We start from the raw sequence: 14802 nt of genomic DNA, 5'->3' as shown, positions 1-14802 counted from the left end.
ATTTTCACATTTAGACATTGTTTACTAACTTTCTAACATGTTACATAAGGATTTAGTTTTCTTACATCATCAACCATATATATATATTGTGTCCCCCTATTTCTTTTACTCTTGTATCCGCATTTTTATTAAGTCAATGTTTAAAGTTTGCCATTATGATTATATCAATATTGCTCGTACCTGAATCACTTAGTGTACTGTGAAGAATAAAGTTGCTACTTCTTTGTCCTATGATCTATCCAGTTTATATAAAGTACAAGTCTGGGGAGGCCTTTGTCACTTGAAAGTCATTGTAGGACTCCTAGAAGGAAAGTATCTTCTCAAAACGTCCATGAAAATTTTTTACTCCTTTGACTAATTAAAAACCTCTCATTTCTGGATTTTGAAGCCTTCTGTGAAACATTTAAAGCTCATGGCTGTTCCATTTCCTTATCCAGTCATCAAAGTAAAAAGGTTGGTGAGAGAGATGTGTTGTATCCACCCTTTTAGCTTCTGGAGAGTTAAATTTTTATTCTTCTCAAGACAAATAACTATCAGCTATTTTCTTAACAGCCTATAGGGAGGGTTTTTTTTTGTTTCTGACTTTATTGTCATTTTTTTTTATTTGGACACAACTCTCAGCAATACGATTTAGTAATGGGTGAAAATCTTAGAAATTGTCTCAATTCTGAGTGCCACTTACAATGTTGTTTGATGTCTAGATTTGGCTTGCTTCATAGACCACTCAAGTTTAAATGATAGAAATATAAGACAAATACACTTTTCTACTATTTCAGCAAGACTGAGATCTGGCTTCTCAGAATCAATAACTTCCATTCTTTTGACAGATACTTTGAATTGTGAGGGAATCAGAATCAGCAATTGCAACCTTGACATGAATTTTATTCCTTATGTTGGTTTTATTTCTCTTTAAAATTGGACATAATATATTAGCCACGGTTATATAAAATTCTGACTTCATTCAATAAACATGTACAAAGCACCTTTAACATACTTAATATGTAATAAATAAATGATGTAATAAAGTACTATTATATTTCTCCTTCTCTTTCTCTGACAGCCTTAGGACTATGATATATTGAAAAGAGGTCCGTGAGCTACTCAAATTCATCATGAAGTAAGATAAGGTTATAAACAGAATGTTTTATGAGGAGTCATTGTATATATGATTTTTATATTTTTTCTTTTTAGTCAAGTTTCTAATACTATTTCATGGATTAAGAATTCTAATCTTCAGGGTCCTGCGTTGGATAAGGGTCTGACTTTTGATTTTGGCCCAGGTCATGATTGCAGGGTGGTGAGACTGAGCCCCATATCAGGCTCTGTGCTCAGTGGGGAGTCTGCTTGAGAATCTCTCTCTCTCCCTCTCCTTCTGCCCCTCTTTACCCCCTTCCTGCAGAAGGGGGGTAAATTCTAATTTTCTCTGCTTTATCCCTTTCAACATACTGAGACATCATTTAAAAACAATGTTTAATGCCTGCAGCCTGCCAAAATTATTAAACTCACTTCATCTGTGTGGTATACTTACTGCATGGCTATTAAAATCTGCATCATTAAAATGATAGGATAAAGTTGAATATGCCAAAGCTTGAATGTCTCCTGTTTTTCTTTTAAAAAGTCTAGTTAATTGTTAAATATCTTAGTCACAGCATATTACCTCACAGCCATCTGCCAAGGCAAACCCTCCACCAACAAGAATGGCTATATCCCAGGGCATGAATGACTGGAATTCTTTCCAAGTAATCAGTGGAGAATAATCAAAAGCAACTGCAAAACACAAGCCCAATAGTTATACATTGCTTGATTATGACCATATTACATTTTTTTTCTATTATCCTAAATCACCATCTCAGGAGAAGTTTTTAATATCCCTATCTTGAGGTGGAACACTGCATTACAAAAAAAGAAAAAAAAAAAGCCATATCTTGGAAAAATCCTTTGGATCATATTACAGAGTAAACTTAGAAAGACTATATCATTGTCCTTTATAATGTCATTCATTCATTCCACTAACATCTTTGCCTACTATGAGCGACACAGTGCATTGGACTGTACTCTTCTTTGCTATACAAAATGTGTATAATATGCCATTGGTTCTAACATCATCAGTGTGACATTATACTTTTATTCATTAATATTTACTTGAATCTTTACTGTTTTTTTTTTTTCCAAATCATGAGGAAGGTCATAATAGATTCATCAGGATTTCAGTTTAAAACAAAGCTCAGATTAAATAATTGAAGTATCATTTATAAGACTCTTAAAATTCTTATAAAGCAATTATCATGAAGATTTCTCTTGATATTTGGGTCATAATGGCCCATTTGATTTATTGAAAAAAAAGTCATCCATGAATATATTATTAACATTTAACATTTGTGTGTAACAAGCAGCCTTCTACGGTAAGATTTTAGAGTTACTGATAAGATCCCTTCCTATTTCTTTCCCACAAACCTAAGCCAAACCTACCATCACTATTGATGGAAATTTTGTTATTTCTTACTTGAATTAAGGCATATTCCTGTTATTATGCAAACATCTCTGAAATGTACCTCTCATGTAAAATTTAACATATGATATCATTTTTAAACCTAGCGTGAGTGGGTTTTCAGGGAGAACAAGAGTTGAAGAATGAGAAGAGAGAGAATTATGGATAGGGGTGTGGGGTCTAAGGGCAGGCTGTCCCAAGATGGGCCTCTTTGGCATGAACATTATTTTGAGTTAAAAGCAATCAACACCCAGCAGATTCAGAAAAAGCTCTTGGCCTCCCCCTCAACTACCCAACTACCCTCTTGTACCAAGAAGAGAGATTAATACAGATTCCTTTTTATCTAAGAACCTTATCTTCATAATTAGGCAGCCTTTGTTTTACAAATATCTCCTTTCACCTTCCTGCTCATGGTCTTTCTCCTCTTTGTATCCTCAGACCCCTACCCTTCTTCGCAGCCCATCAAAGTGTCATGTTGCCTCACTGTCTTTGGAACTTCCACGTCTATGTGGATTCCTTGCCTGCACACTATTAAATTTGATTTTCTACCATTAATCTGTCTCATGTCAACTTGATTCTTAGTCCAGCTACAAGAATCTTGAAGGGCAAAGAAAATTCTTTCTTCACAACAGAAGCAAGGCTCTTTCTCAGTGGGTGATTCAGATATGGGAGCCAGGAAAGTTAAGCCAAGCATTGGTTCTTCAACATTTGCCACCGACAGGCCTTAGGGCTTTGTGCAATGGTCAGTACTCAGGGTCTCATAGAAATCGTTACTCTGTACTTTAATATCTCCTTCTAACACGCTTTGAGATGTTCTAGTGTCAAGTAAAGAACAAAAGGCACTTATATCTATGCTGTGGTATTTACATATATCATGTCCTAGACATCTGACTCTAGTCATTTATCAGTTTGGACTCAGGGAGTCAGAAGGGCCCACCCAACTACATGAATCCCAGTTCCATCTAAGTAAAAAAAAAAATGGAAAAAGAGAAATAAAAGAAAAGCCATCAAGAAAAAAGCCCACAACTATACTAGACTATTTTCAAACAATTTTAAGCTCTTTGTCCCACAATAATAACATAGAAATCTGACTACCCAAAACATACTGTATTAGTACACAGCATAGATGCAGATGAACCCTATGTTTAAAAGGTGTGTGTGTGTGTCAGGCAAAGGAAGGGTAGGTTCACATAAATGTGGGTACTTCTTTATTCACGTACCACAAAGACAACGAATGATCCCACGGAATACCTCATCTTTCATTTGTGACACTAGGTTCCGGCTAAGTGTGGGCTGGATTTGCATTCCCTCCAGGATTACTGTGAGGCTGTAATAGTAGTTTCCCTTGAAACTCCTCATCTTTTTAGATCCTTAGCACTTATTACCAAGGGCTCCTCATGAAGTGTGCCTTCCAAGTTCTTGTTCCTATGTTTGCCAATAGTAAGATTAATTCTGATTATGGCAGGGGAAGTGGGTTTATTGTGGACCAAATAGTATCACTCGTAATGGAATCCTAACCATGGTACATAAGGAAATGTACTTCTCACTTCTGCCAAGAAAGATGATCCTTCTTGTAGGGGGAGAACATGTGCTGGCTGAATCAGGGTTGCGATGTGCACACAGGGCATGCCCAGACAGGGTGAGCACGTCCATTCTTTCTAAGTACTAACTGAAACCAATGGAATTTTGTAATTTTTTTCTCTTCTGTCAAATTCATTCAGAATTATAAATAATACTCAACCAATTTCTCCTGTAGGTGTAGTTTTAGTCAACCTCTTAGCTGGGATAATAAAAAATAGGATTCCTATAAGCAAGGCAACAGTTGAATCTGTAGCAAAACCAGGATACCTGAAAAAGGACAGATGGATACATTAAAAGATTGCATCAAGAATTTGCATGAACTGAACAACAATTGACTATGCTAATAAGCATACAAATAGTAGTGATGTTATAGGTTCTTCATTCTGGATAATCTGGTCTAACATCTATGGATTTCCAACCAAATATTAAAACTTAGTAAAGCCAAAAATCTCAGACCATGTTCCCATTGTTTCCATATGTTTCCAACATATAATGTTTCCTTATTTTCAAAACCATGAATACACATGCTGACATACAAGGGCGACATGGCAAATTCCTTTTAAGGTAAAGCTTAAGGATTTGATACACAAGTTTTTCTTTGAATTATTTCTTTTAATTATATTGGCAGAGAATTGAGGCCAAAACAATTGCTAGCCCAGGTTAAACCCTGTATGATTGTTGTATAACATCCTACTATTGCATTGTGGCAAGGAAAGGGTATTTCTGGAGTCCTCTAAAATTCTTCTGAAAAGAAATTGATCTGTTTTTCTAAGATGCAACATCTGCTACTGTGATTATAGGCCCTAGCCATATCATACAAATGAAATCAACCCATTTAATGCTTTGCACCCTATGAAACTCAATCAAGAATATTAATTATTAGAATGGTTTATGAGATGCTCATAAATGATCACTGTGCAAATTAAGAGTGATTCAGGAACAGATGGGGTCTTAGAATCACCAGGCCATTCCAGCAAATAAGACAGGCTCCCAGAAGCCTCAACAGTTAAGAAGCACCTGGAAACCAGATATGAATGAAACCGACGTAAATAATTAGAATTCAGTTCTAAGACTCAGCAATATTAGCTAGTGAATATTTGCAGTCTGAGAAGAGCTATGTACACCCCGGAGATTATTTTGCTCTCCTGTGACTCAGCAACGTGTCCACAGTATAGAGGCGTCTACATCTGTGGTTTACTTGAGCAGTCTAAACAATCAAGGAAATGGACTATTTTATTCAACCTGACAAAGGATAAAGGAGTCTGGTAAAGGAGTCTGTTTTCCTTAAATATAGATTTTATTTATTTCTTTGCTGAATAAAAAGCTATCTTGGTGTAATTCATTCAACAAATGTAACCAATATTTATTATGTTGTTGTTCCTTATTTCTTTTATTTGAGCTGTAATTTTTTACGGTATTTTTGCCAAATTAGGTCAGGCATCATGTAATCTGATTTTGTTTTATATGAAAAGACACATTGAATTCAGTCCAGGTTCAAACAGATGGAATGAAAACATTAGGTGGTAGCCATAAATCTTGATATATCATTCTAGCTTTGGAAATTCGAAATGCTTAAAATCTCTATAATGTACATTCTACAGATTATACTTTAAATAAAATCAAGCTATAAATACTGACGTAATTTTGTTCCAAAAGACTTTTAACACTATAATTATTTTATTGTTATTTTCATTTTATTTTTAGTTTATTAGGAACAAAGGTTGTCTCACCATTACAAAATATTAGGCTTACACAAATTTTATTTGCTTTGGCAATTTATGAATCAAAGTTGATTAGATTTGTATCCTCAAATCCCCTTTTCTCTCAAACCTTTGTTCCTTTTCCTATTGTTCTCTCAGAATTCTAGGTAACCTGAGCACCTGCCCATAGCAAATATACTCTGTTCTCCTGCTGCAAACAAAGTGTCTCCTGAATTACACTCTCCTTCAGGAAGGAATAGAAATTAGAAACTGATTATATTGAATTTTCTACTGGGATTTCTTCCTGGTTTTTATTAGCTACTGTCTGATTTCATTTGGTTTTTACACCCTGGTGTTTAGAGAAGACTCTCCCTTCCTAAGGTAATAGGACTAGGATTTTATTTTATTTTATTTTTAAAGATTTTATTTATTGATTCATGAGAGACACAGAGAGAGGCAGAGATGCAGGCAGAGGGAGAAGCCGCTCCCTGTGGGAAGCCTGACGCGGGACTCGATCCCGGGACCCCGGGGTCACGCCCTGGGCCGAAGGCAGATGCTCCACCTCCGAGCCCCCCAGGTGGCCCAGGAGTAAGATTTTAAAAGGATAATAATCACTTTATGTTGGTTTAGGACCTATTACAAGACCAAAAAGTAATACTCAACGCGTTAAGTGCCAATTTGCTATGAACAGCCTGCTTAGCACAACCGGATGCTGCCTCGTGTTTGGACTTTGCAAAGTGACAAGTCTTAGTTCGAAACACGAAGTTCACCGTCTGAAGCCGACCCCGTGGAACCCGCCCTCCCGCGGCACCGCTGCGCCCGGAGGGGACCTGCGCCCCTGTGGAGCTCCCAACAGCCGTGGCAGGGCCCACGCAGTCGAAGGTTCTGGCTCCGGGGTCGGGGAATTCTTTACCCCACGTGGGCCGGGTACTTCTAACCCCAACAATTTTGGTTTCTGTCCCCACAAACGTGGATTCCCGCTGTGGGGTGTGAGGCAGGAAGTCCCCACCAGGGATCTGCTCAATTTAAGAACCCGAGCACCTCAGTGAGAGATGGATTAACAGCACAAATCCCAAAAACCCAAGTATTTATATTGATATGTAGGCTGGTCCTTAATTTAGAAATCACAGTCTCGTCGTCCCCCTCACTTCATGTGACTCAGCATGACTGCTGGCCTGGGAGATGCGAGGAGGTAAAATTAACGTGACCCAGCTTCCAGCTCCCAACGTCAGTTTGTAGAATCGGTGCAATTATTTACTTGGAAATTCCCGGTCACAAAATAGGGGCAGGGATGGAGTCATAGGGAACTAGAGTGCAGGTGAGCACGATGAGAGGACAAGACGAGATACTGAACTGAATAATAAGCTGAAGAATCCCAGAATGTGAGCCTCTCTCGGGGGCCAGCGAGGACAGGGTGGCATTCATGTCACCTAAGAAACACGTGTCTCGCCCCCCCCATCGTGGAGCGACCATCGCCAGTGTCCCTTCCAGGCCCGAAATGTGGGGGACTCGCCCCAAGCGAGGAGCCCGGTGAGACCCAGAGGGGCCCCGGAGCTCTGCTCCCACCCGGGGCTCTGCTCCCACCCGGGGCTCTGCTCCCACCGGCACCCACAGGCCCGTTACGGCCTCACCCCTGGGGGACCAGCAGGGCCTGTTCAGAGGAGCCGGCTGGGCATAGACCTCTCGTCTGCGGTCACCCCTATCGTTTCACTCCTTCCCACCTCTTGTCCCGAAAAGATTAGAACCGAGCCAATCGAGCCACTTCCCAGCAGAGAGAGGAGTCCCTCCGACCCTCCAGTTGTGGGGCCACCGAGGAGAGAAACGGGGCGAGACGGAAGGGTCACGCCGGGGCACGGAACGATGCTTACTTGGAGAACAGCGCCGACCAGCCGGGCACAAACCCAGGATCCCGGCTGAACCAGAGCAGAGCCATCACGATGAAGAGGATCAGGGTCACGATCTCCTGGTACCTGCGGGAGGAGTCGGTGCCTAGTCGGCCCGGGCCAGGACGCCCGCAGGCACCCGGAGCCCGGCCGAGCCCACACCGTGGCCAGGTGACCGCGACCAGCAGCTGAGGGCGACCGTCGGGTGAGAGGGCCCCGGCTCCCTTCCACTCTGCCTGGGAAATGTTTGTATGTGCTTTGTCGTGTCGAGTCCTATCTACAAGGGTCAGCGGGCTCCAGGCCCCCGTTACGTGTTCCAACACGTTAAATCACGTTAAGGTGCACGTCACCTTAAACACGGGCCGCATAGGCCTCTGCGCGTGGAAGGTTTGCACGTGCGCCCACGCGTGTCTCACCTCATTGGCCCGAGTTTCTGGTATTCCTGTTTGATCACCTCGGCACAAGCTTTTTGTTTGGCTGTTTTGGTCTTGCCGCATTTGAACATCTCCTTGAAGCTGCAAACAACAATAATGGGGCCCGTTAAGCAGAGGATCCGCCCTAAAGAGGAGATTTGCGCCAAAGCTTCACAAATACCAACCTCCCGCCAGCCTCAGAGATCTGGGCGCAACGCCGATGCCCCCGGGTCCTTCTTTGAACGTCCTCTCCCCTTTTCCCGTCTTGCCTGGTTTGCTCCGTTTTCAAGGCCTAATATTTTTAATTTTTTTTTTTTAAATTTTTATTTATTTATGATAGTCACAGAGAGAGAGAGAGAGGCAGAGACACAGGCGAGGGAGAAGCAGGCTCCATGCACCGGGAGCCTGACGTGGGATTCGATCCCGGGTCTCCAGGATCGCGCCCTGGGCCAAAGGCAGGCGCCAAACCGCTGCGCCACCCAGGGATCCCTCAAGGCCTAATATTTGTTCCGTATTTCACACATCCTGCCCCGATCGCCTCCTTCTCGAAGTGTTCACATCACTGGAATTTTGCCACGTGCTGCTCATCTCCGACCTAATGGGTTATTCCGTACCTGAGTGTTAGATTTTGATTTCTCTATTGTCTACCTTGAGTGTCACTGGCTGCACATGTGTAGGCCTTATCCCTGTAGGTGATGAAGGCTTGGAAGGCCGGGCAGCGCCGCTGGTGTTTGCCCCGGTGCAGGAACTCTCAGCGCTGGCACGCACAACAAATACTTGACTCGTCAACTCAGCAGAACCTTCCTCAAACTTATGGGACAGCTGGTTGTCAGACCCATCAGTTTGCACAAAATATACCAGACTCGAGCCATTCTCTAGGGCAGAGAAGTCGTGTACGCTGATTGTCAGGCGAGTCGAAGCTAGGGCTCTTACGCTCAGGACGCACACCAACTCTATTACATTTTCTTTTCTTCAAGTTTCTTTCATCCTTTATGTCCTAATAGAATCCACTAGTTTCCCATCTTCTGCCAATGGTAACTGCCAGTCTCCGTTTTTTACTGACACTTTCCCTTGTGACTAATTTTGCTTTCCTGAAGTCTCAGATCTTCAAAACTTTTTTTTTTTTTTTTTAGGTGAAGTACTGCTCTAGGCCTAGATTTAAAAAAAAAAACTCCTCCAGTGGAACAAACAAATGAGCAAATGGTTAGATTCTTATGGCTTTTTTTTCCTTTCTTTTTTTGTTTTTTTTTTAAGATTCTTATGTTCTATCTTTTGGAATGTCTATAAGTAGCTCAGTTAGATCACATTATGTGTGGGTAGGGAAGGTATTTCTGAGTGGAGGATTAAGGAATTGAAATCTGGATCTTGAAGAGATACCTGCATTCACGTGTTCACGGCAACATGACTCACGATAGCCAAGGTGTGGAAACAACTCAGATGTCCGTCGACAAACAGGTCGATAGAGAAAAAGCGGTATAGAAAGAAAAGAAAAGGTGGTATAAACATACACTGGAATATTAGCCTTAAAGAAGCAGGAAATCCTGCCATTTGTGATAACGCAGATGGACTTGGAGGACCTTGCGCTAAGTGAAATAAGCCAGACACAGAAAAACCGAATATTGTATGGTCTCCCCTATAGGTAGAGTCTAAAATAGTCAAACACCTGAAAGCAGAGAGTAAAACAGTTGTTTGTCAGGGAATGTAAGGAGACAGAAATGGTGAGGTGTCAGTCAAAGGGTGCAAAGTTTCAGTCACCAGAAATAAGTCCTGGAGATCCACCGCACAAAGTAAGGCCGATAATTCATGACACTCTACTGTCACTTAAAAATTTACTGAGAGCTTAGCTCTTACATTAAGTGCTTTGACTATAAAAGGAGAAAAAGAAGAAAAAGAACCTCAAAAAGCAAAGGGGGCAACAGGAAACTTTGGGAGGTGATGGGAAAGTTTATGGGCTTCACATTGATGATGGTTCACGAGTGTCCACGTATCTCCAAAGACATCAAGTCGTATACGTTAATTATCTACGGCTTTTTGTATGCCAAGGGAGCCTCAGCAAAAGCAGTTTTAGAAAAAAGAATGAGTGCAGAAGCATGTTCTCCTATAAAATTGCTGGGCTAAAAATAAATAAATAAATAAGTAGATAAATAAATAAATAAATAAATAAATAAATAAAATTGCTGAGCTAAACATGGATATATATGAGGGAAAAAATAAGAAGTCTAAGATGGTGTGACCGTAACCATCACACACATTTTTATTTACTTATTTTTTCCGTAGCTCTGCTATTCAGATATGTTTAAACTCTTATTCCCTTTGAATGAACAGATTTTCCTCAATTCTACATCCATCGTACGTATTGAAAATCATTCTCCTGGACACACTCCAACCACTGGACAGAATTACATGGATGTTGTCATATTTAAGATCGATGAGGTAATATTTAACTTTTATGATCTCAACTAAACTACTGACCAGTGCCAATCTTGAAATTTTACCCCTTGCCACAATTTAAATAAGAGTATTGTGAGAAACGGATCCACGGACCACTTTGAGATCCACCTAGAGAACAGAAAGTAGAATTTTAAAAATTCTCAGGGTGCCCGGGTGGCTCAGCGGTTAAGCGTCTGACTCTTGGTTTCGGCTCAGGCCATGATCTTGGGGTTGTGAGATTGAGCCCCTCGTTGGGTTCCGTGTAGGCTGTGGAGCCTGCTTAGGATTCTCTCTCCCTCACCCTCTGCCCCTCCTGACGCTCTCTCCCTCTCTCTCTAAAAAAAAAAGAAAAAAAGAAAAGAAAAAGAAAAAGAAAAAAAAGGTGAGTCTCCTTAAAAAATGTTTTTCGCCCAGTGGACTGCATGCGTACTTGGGCTTTTTGGTTGAAGATGATAAACAGTGAAGACAAATGAAGTTGGTGCCTTCGAGCGGCCGGTGACAGGGCGGCAAGCTCTTGCTTTGAGTAGGTTCAGGGCGCTGACGGACGAGCTGCTCCCGCCAGGTGTGCTGGGGCCACTTATAACGGGGCGTCAGCCGTGTCGCCCCCAGCCCCGAGCAGCCCCGTTGTCCGGGGAGGGGCTGATCATTTCTGGTTGTCGCTCTTAGGCCTCCGGAGGTGAAGACCCTGCCGCCCTGAGGCGGACACTGCAAACTTAGCAGAGGCAAAGCCGTGAGCGGCCTAAGGCACACGGCGGCGGCGGGGGCTGCCCCAAGGTGCCCGGGACCGTGGGTCAGGGCCTTGCCTAGCGCAGGCACCTCCCCGCATTCTCGACCTACACAACCCCCTTCAGTGCGCCTGCCCTCTATTTTCTTGGTTTTCCCTTCAAGCACGGTGGGCCACTTCAAAATAATGACCATGGTCGCGTACGTTTTTTATAAAGTCCTTGTACGTAGTCAAAGGGAAGGACAGCGCTGTGGGTCTGGGCCTGGGCGCTGTCCCACGGCTGGCACTGCCGCCCTTCGCCTCCTGCTTTGCCACCCGTGCGGTTGAAGCCACCCCAACGGCGTGCGTCTCCAGGAAGGGGTGTTAGGATGCAGCTGGCCTCCCCGGGCCCCTGCTGGGGTCCGTGACCTGCCACACATTTGCTTCAGCGGGAGACGGCCGCATGCTGGTCCCACAATCTGCACAGAGTGGGCTGTTTCGTTTTGTTTGTTTTAGAGCCATCAGTACCGTCTTCCGACTACGAACAAAACTGTGGCCGTTCTGGAGAAGACCCGGGAAGGGGAAAGGAGGGGGAGGAGCACCTTCCTGGTGGGGCTCGGAGGGCGGCAGGGAGCACCACCTGGTCACTGCGCTTTGCTTTGCAGAGCGAGGCTGCGGAGCTGACCGCGGCCCCCTGCCCGGCAGAGAGCGTGTGGCTTTGCTCACAGGTCCTTGAAATTATTTGAATACAAGACAGTAAAGATGAATTTGAATTATTTTGTTTTTTTTTTTTTCAGGAAAAGATCCTCAGGGATTGATTTATAGTCATTTCCCTGGTCTTTCGGGGGTTTTGTTATATGTGCTCCAGGTATAGGCTGCATTCGGATCTGCCGTGGAGCCCTTCGGGATTTTAGACGCTGCCCGTCACTGAGGTCATTTAAGTAGCTCATTAGCTCCAGCCACAGCCGAGGTAATATTTGCAGATTCTCCTTGAACACAGAGATTTGACCTTTTTTCAGCTGGCACCCATGTGCGTTAGAACCGCAGCGTGGGAAGCGGGCTTACTCATCTTCCAGTTAAATTCCATCGTTTTATGATGGAAACACTGAGACCGAGACAGATGGCTCGTCGCGAAGAGCCACAGCTCTGTCCCCGGTCTTCCGGCTCCTCGTCCCGGACACACAGGGCGCGCTCTCGCTCTCCCTGCGGCTCTTCAAGGACGTGCCAGTCTTGGCGGCGGCCACGGGCACTGGACGGCGCAGGCGATGCCCGTGTACACGAGGGGACAAACGTCTCGGAGCCCCCCCGGACGGGCTGGCCTGGCCCATCAGGAGGAGGCCTCAGGCCCGCCGGCGCTCGGTGAATCACTGCGTGGGACCGAAGGACGGCAGGACGGGCGGGGTTCTACGGGCCCCGTCCTCCGCCGACCTCGTGTGGGGACTTGCTAGGGGCCTTCAGCTGGGCCGGGGGCTCTGGGAGTCCGGGCACCGCGGGGCTCCGGCGGCTCTCGGGGAGCCCAGGCAGCCTCGTCCCGTCATCAGCATGGGGGCTCTACTTACTTGAACCCTAGGAAAAGCCACTGGAGCCAGATCCAGGACAAGAGCAGAATGATCACAGCAGCCGGGAAGGAAAGCAGAAACCAGGATCCGAAGTTAATGCAGCGGCAGTCAGGGTAGCGCCTGTGGAGACACGGAGGGTCACGGGGGTGCGCCCGGAACCCGGCCTGGGGCCTGGGGGGTCTGGGGGTCTGGGGGTCTGGGGGCCCGGGGGCCTGGGGGGTCTGGGGGCCTGGGGGGTCTGGGGGCCTGGGGGCCTGGGGGCCTGGGGGTCTGAGGGCCTGGGGGGTCTGGGGATCTGGGGACCTGGGGGGTCTGGGGGTCTGGGGCCCTGGGTGGTCTGGGGGCCTGGGGGCCTGGGGGGCCTGGGGGGTCTGGGGGCCTGGGGGCCTGGGGGCCTGGGGGCCTGGGGGGTCTGGGGGCCTGGGGGGCCTGGGGGCCTGGGGGGCCTGGGGGTCTGGGGGCCTGGGGGGCCTGGGGGCCTGGGGGGCCTGGGGGTCTGGGGGCCTGTGGGCCTGGGGGCCTGGGGCAGTGGCCCGCATCTCCCCGCGGCCCAGCCAGCAGGAGGACATACAGCGGTCGGTCTGACTCTGCCCTTGGGTCCCGATTCCGTGAGTGCTCCCTTGTGGCTGCTCCCCTCCAAGGACGGTGGGAGCTGGGGCTCGGGGTCTCCTGTCGATCTGTGAGGCGGCGCGGCCGAGCCGGCTCAGGCCCGGCCGTCACCCAAGGCCAGGGGATGGGAGTGCGGCCTCCGGGGGCCTTGCCCTGGTCCCGGCCACCAGAACGGCCACCGGAACGAGCCCCAGGATCCGACCGGTGCTGCCACCACGGGGCGCACCTGCCCCGCGGCCCCCGTGGCTCTCCCCCTCCAGGTCGCCCGCCCTGAAGCAGCCGTCACCACCAGGCGGGCCGAGGCTAGCCCTGGGCTCGCTTGAACACTGAGACCAGTTAAAAACAATCCAAAGTTCTGTGGAGAGCGTGAGCTCGGCCGTCACTCCTCCTACTTGCAGGTGTTCAGGCCACAGTCACGAGCAGTAACAGGACACTTGGGGGGCGTCAGACACCAGCATAGTTTCTTTGGTAACCTCACACTTATTTTTGCGAAATGTAGTATAAATTCCAAGTAAAATCTCATATAGTTATCTATTTTGTGACAGAAGAGGGAAAAACAGGTAGTTCGAGAGACAATTGTCCTTGATTTTGTTTCTTGACACAAGGACACAAAGAGTTGGAACTTTGGAAAGTATAGGAAATATTCAGAAGCAATAAAAACACCATTAACGTACTTTTATTATTTTTGAAATTACAAAATATAGAGAACTTTCTAGGAATGATAGATTTTTAAATTGTTATTCTATTGAAATCACACCTTGTATTTTTCCATTTAAAAAATTCATGTAAATAAATGAAACGTTTCATACCACGTGCATCAGCAGAAGCCACATCTTTTTGTACTATATGAATCGTTTCTTCTTCCATTTTAGGATGGTTGCTAAGTAATGCAAAGACTTTTTAAAAAAAACAACAATGGGTTTTTAAAACTCTAGGTTTGTAATGTTTTCTAAGATTTCTTTGAGGTTATAAGAAGTTGTCGTGGATTCTAGAGTTATCATTATCAAGTTGAGGGCGATTATTATCGACCACGAAGAGATCTAAAGCTTAATTTACGTATTATGCAATTAGAAGCGACAAATGAAAATAAATAAATAAATAATAAATAAATAAATAAATAAATAAATAAATAAATAAATAAAAGAAGCGACAAATGATGAATAAGACATGCTAGAGAACACAGAAAATTGATGAATGGAAAAATGCTTTATCACGTCCACAAGACTGTATTGGGAATGCTCACTTAAAAAAAAAATGTTTGTTGTCTTTAGTTGGAAAATGCAGTAAGGAGGAAATGCTTAAGCTTTTTTCCCATCAATTTATTAGACTTGGATTACAGGTCGATGACCTAGTTACTCTGTCCAGCCTAAAGGCATTGAGAGATGCTGCGGTTCGCCCGCCCAGCTGCAGCTGTCACCACTGCGGCTCATACCTTG

General features: G+C 45.0%; 1 protein-coding gene across 9 annotated transcripts in view; it reads right to left on the bottom strand.

The window, feature by feature from the left end:
- The window catches only part of LOC140598490 (solute carrier family 13 member 1-like), a 106763-nt gene that overhangs the window by 32627 nt on the left and 59334 nt on the right, over positions 1–14802 (bottom strand). For 4 of the 9 annotated variants that reach the window (XM_072755159.1, XM_072755162.1, XM_072755160.1 and 1 more), the window contains exons 8-12: positions 12758–12877; positions 8069–8167; positions 7638–7739; positions 4230–4336; positions 1658–1767 (exon numbers count right to left, since the gene is read on the bottom strand). In XM_072755159.1, the coding sequence (XP_072611260.1) occupies positions 1658–1767; positions 4230–4336; positions 7638–7739; positions 8069–8167; positions 12758–12877 (538 nt within the window). Of the gene's footprint in view, positions 1–180; positions 302–1657; positions 1768–3708; positions 4337–7637; positions 7740–8068; positions 8168–12757; positions 12878–14802 lie in introns of all 9 variants that reach the window. The other 5 variants (XM_072755158.1, XM_072755157.1, XM_072755165.1 and 2 more) reach the window with 3 other exon arrangements.

The sequence above is a fragment of the Vulpes vulpes genome, chromosome 4 (assembly GCF_048418805.1).
Source record: "Vulpes vulpes isolate BD-2025 chromosome 4, VulVul3, whole genome shotgun sequence".
Lineage (NCBI taxonomy): Eukaryota > Metazoa > Chordata > Mammalia > Carnivora > Canidae > Vulpes > Vulpes vulpes.
Note: the sequence above shows the minus strand (reverse complement) of the source record. Positions and strands in the feature narration are given on the sequence as shown.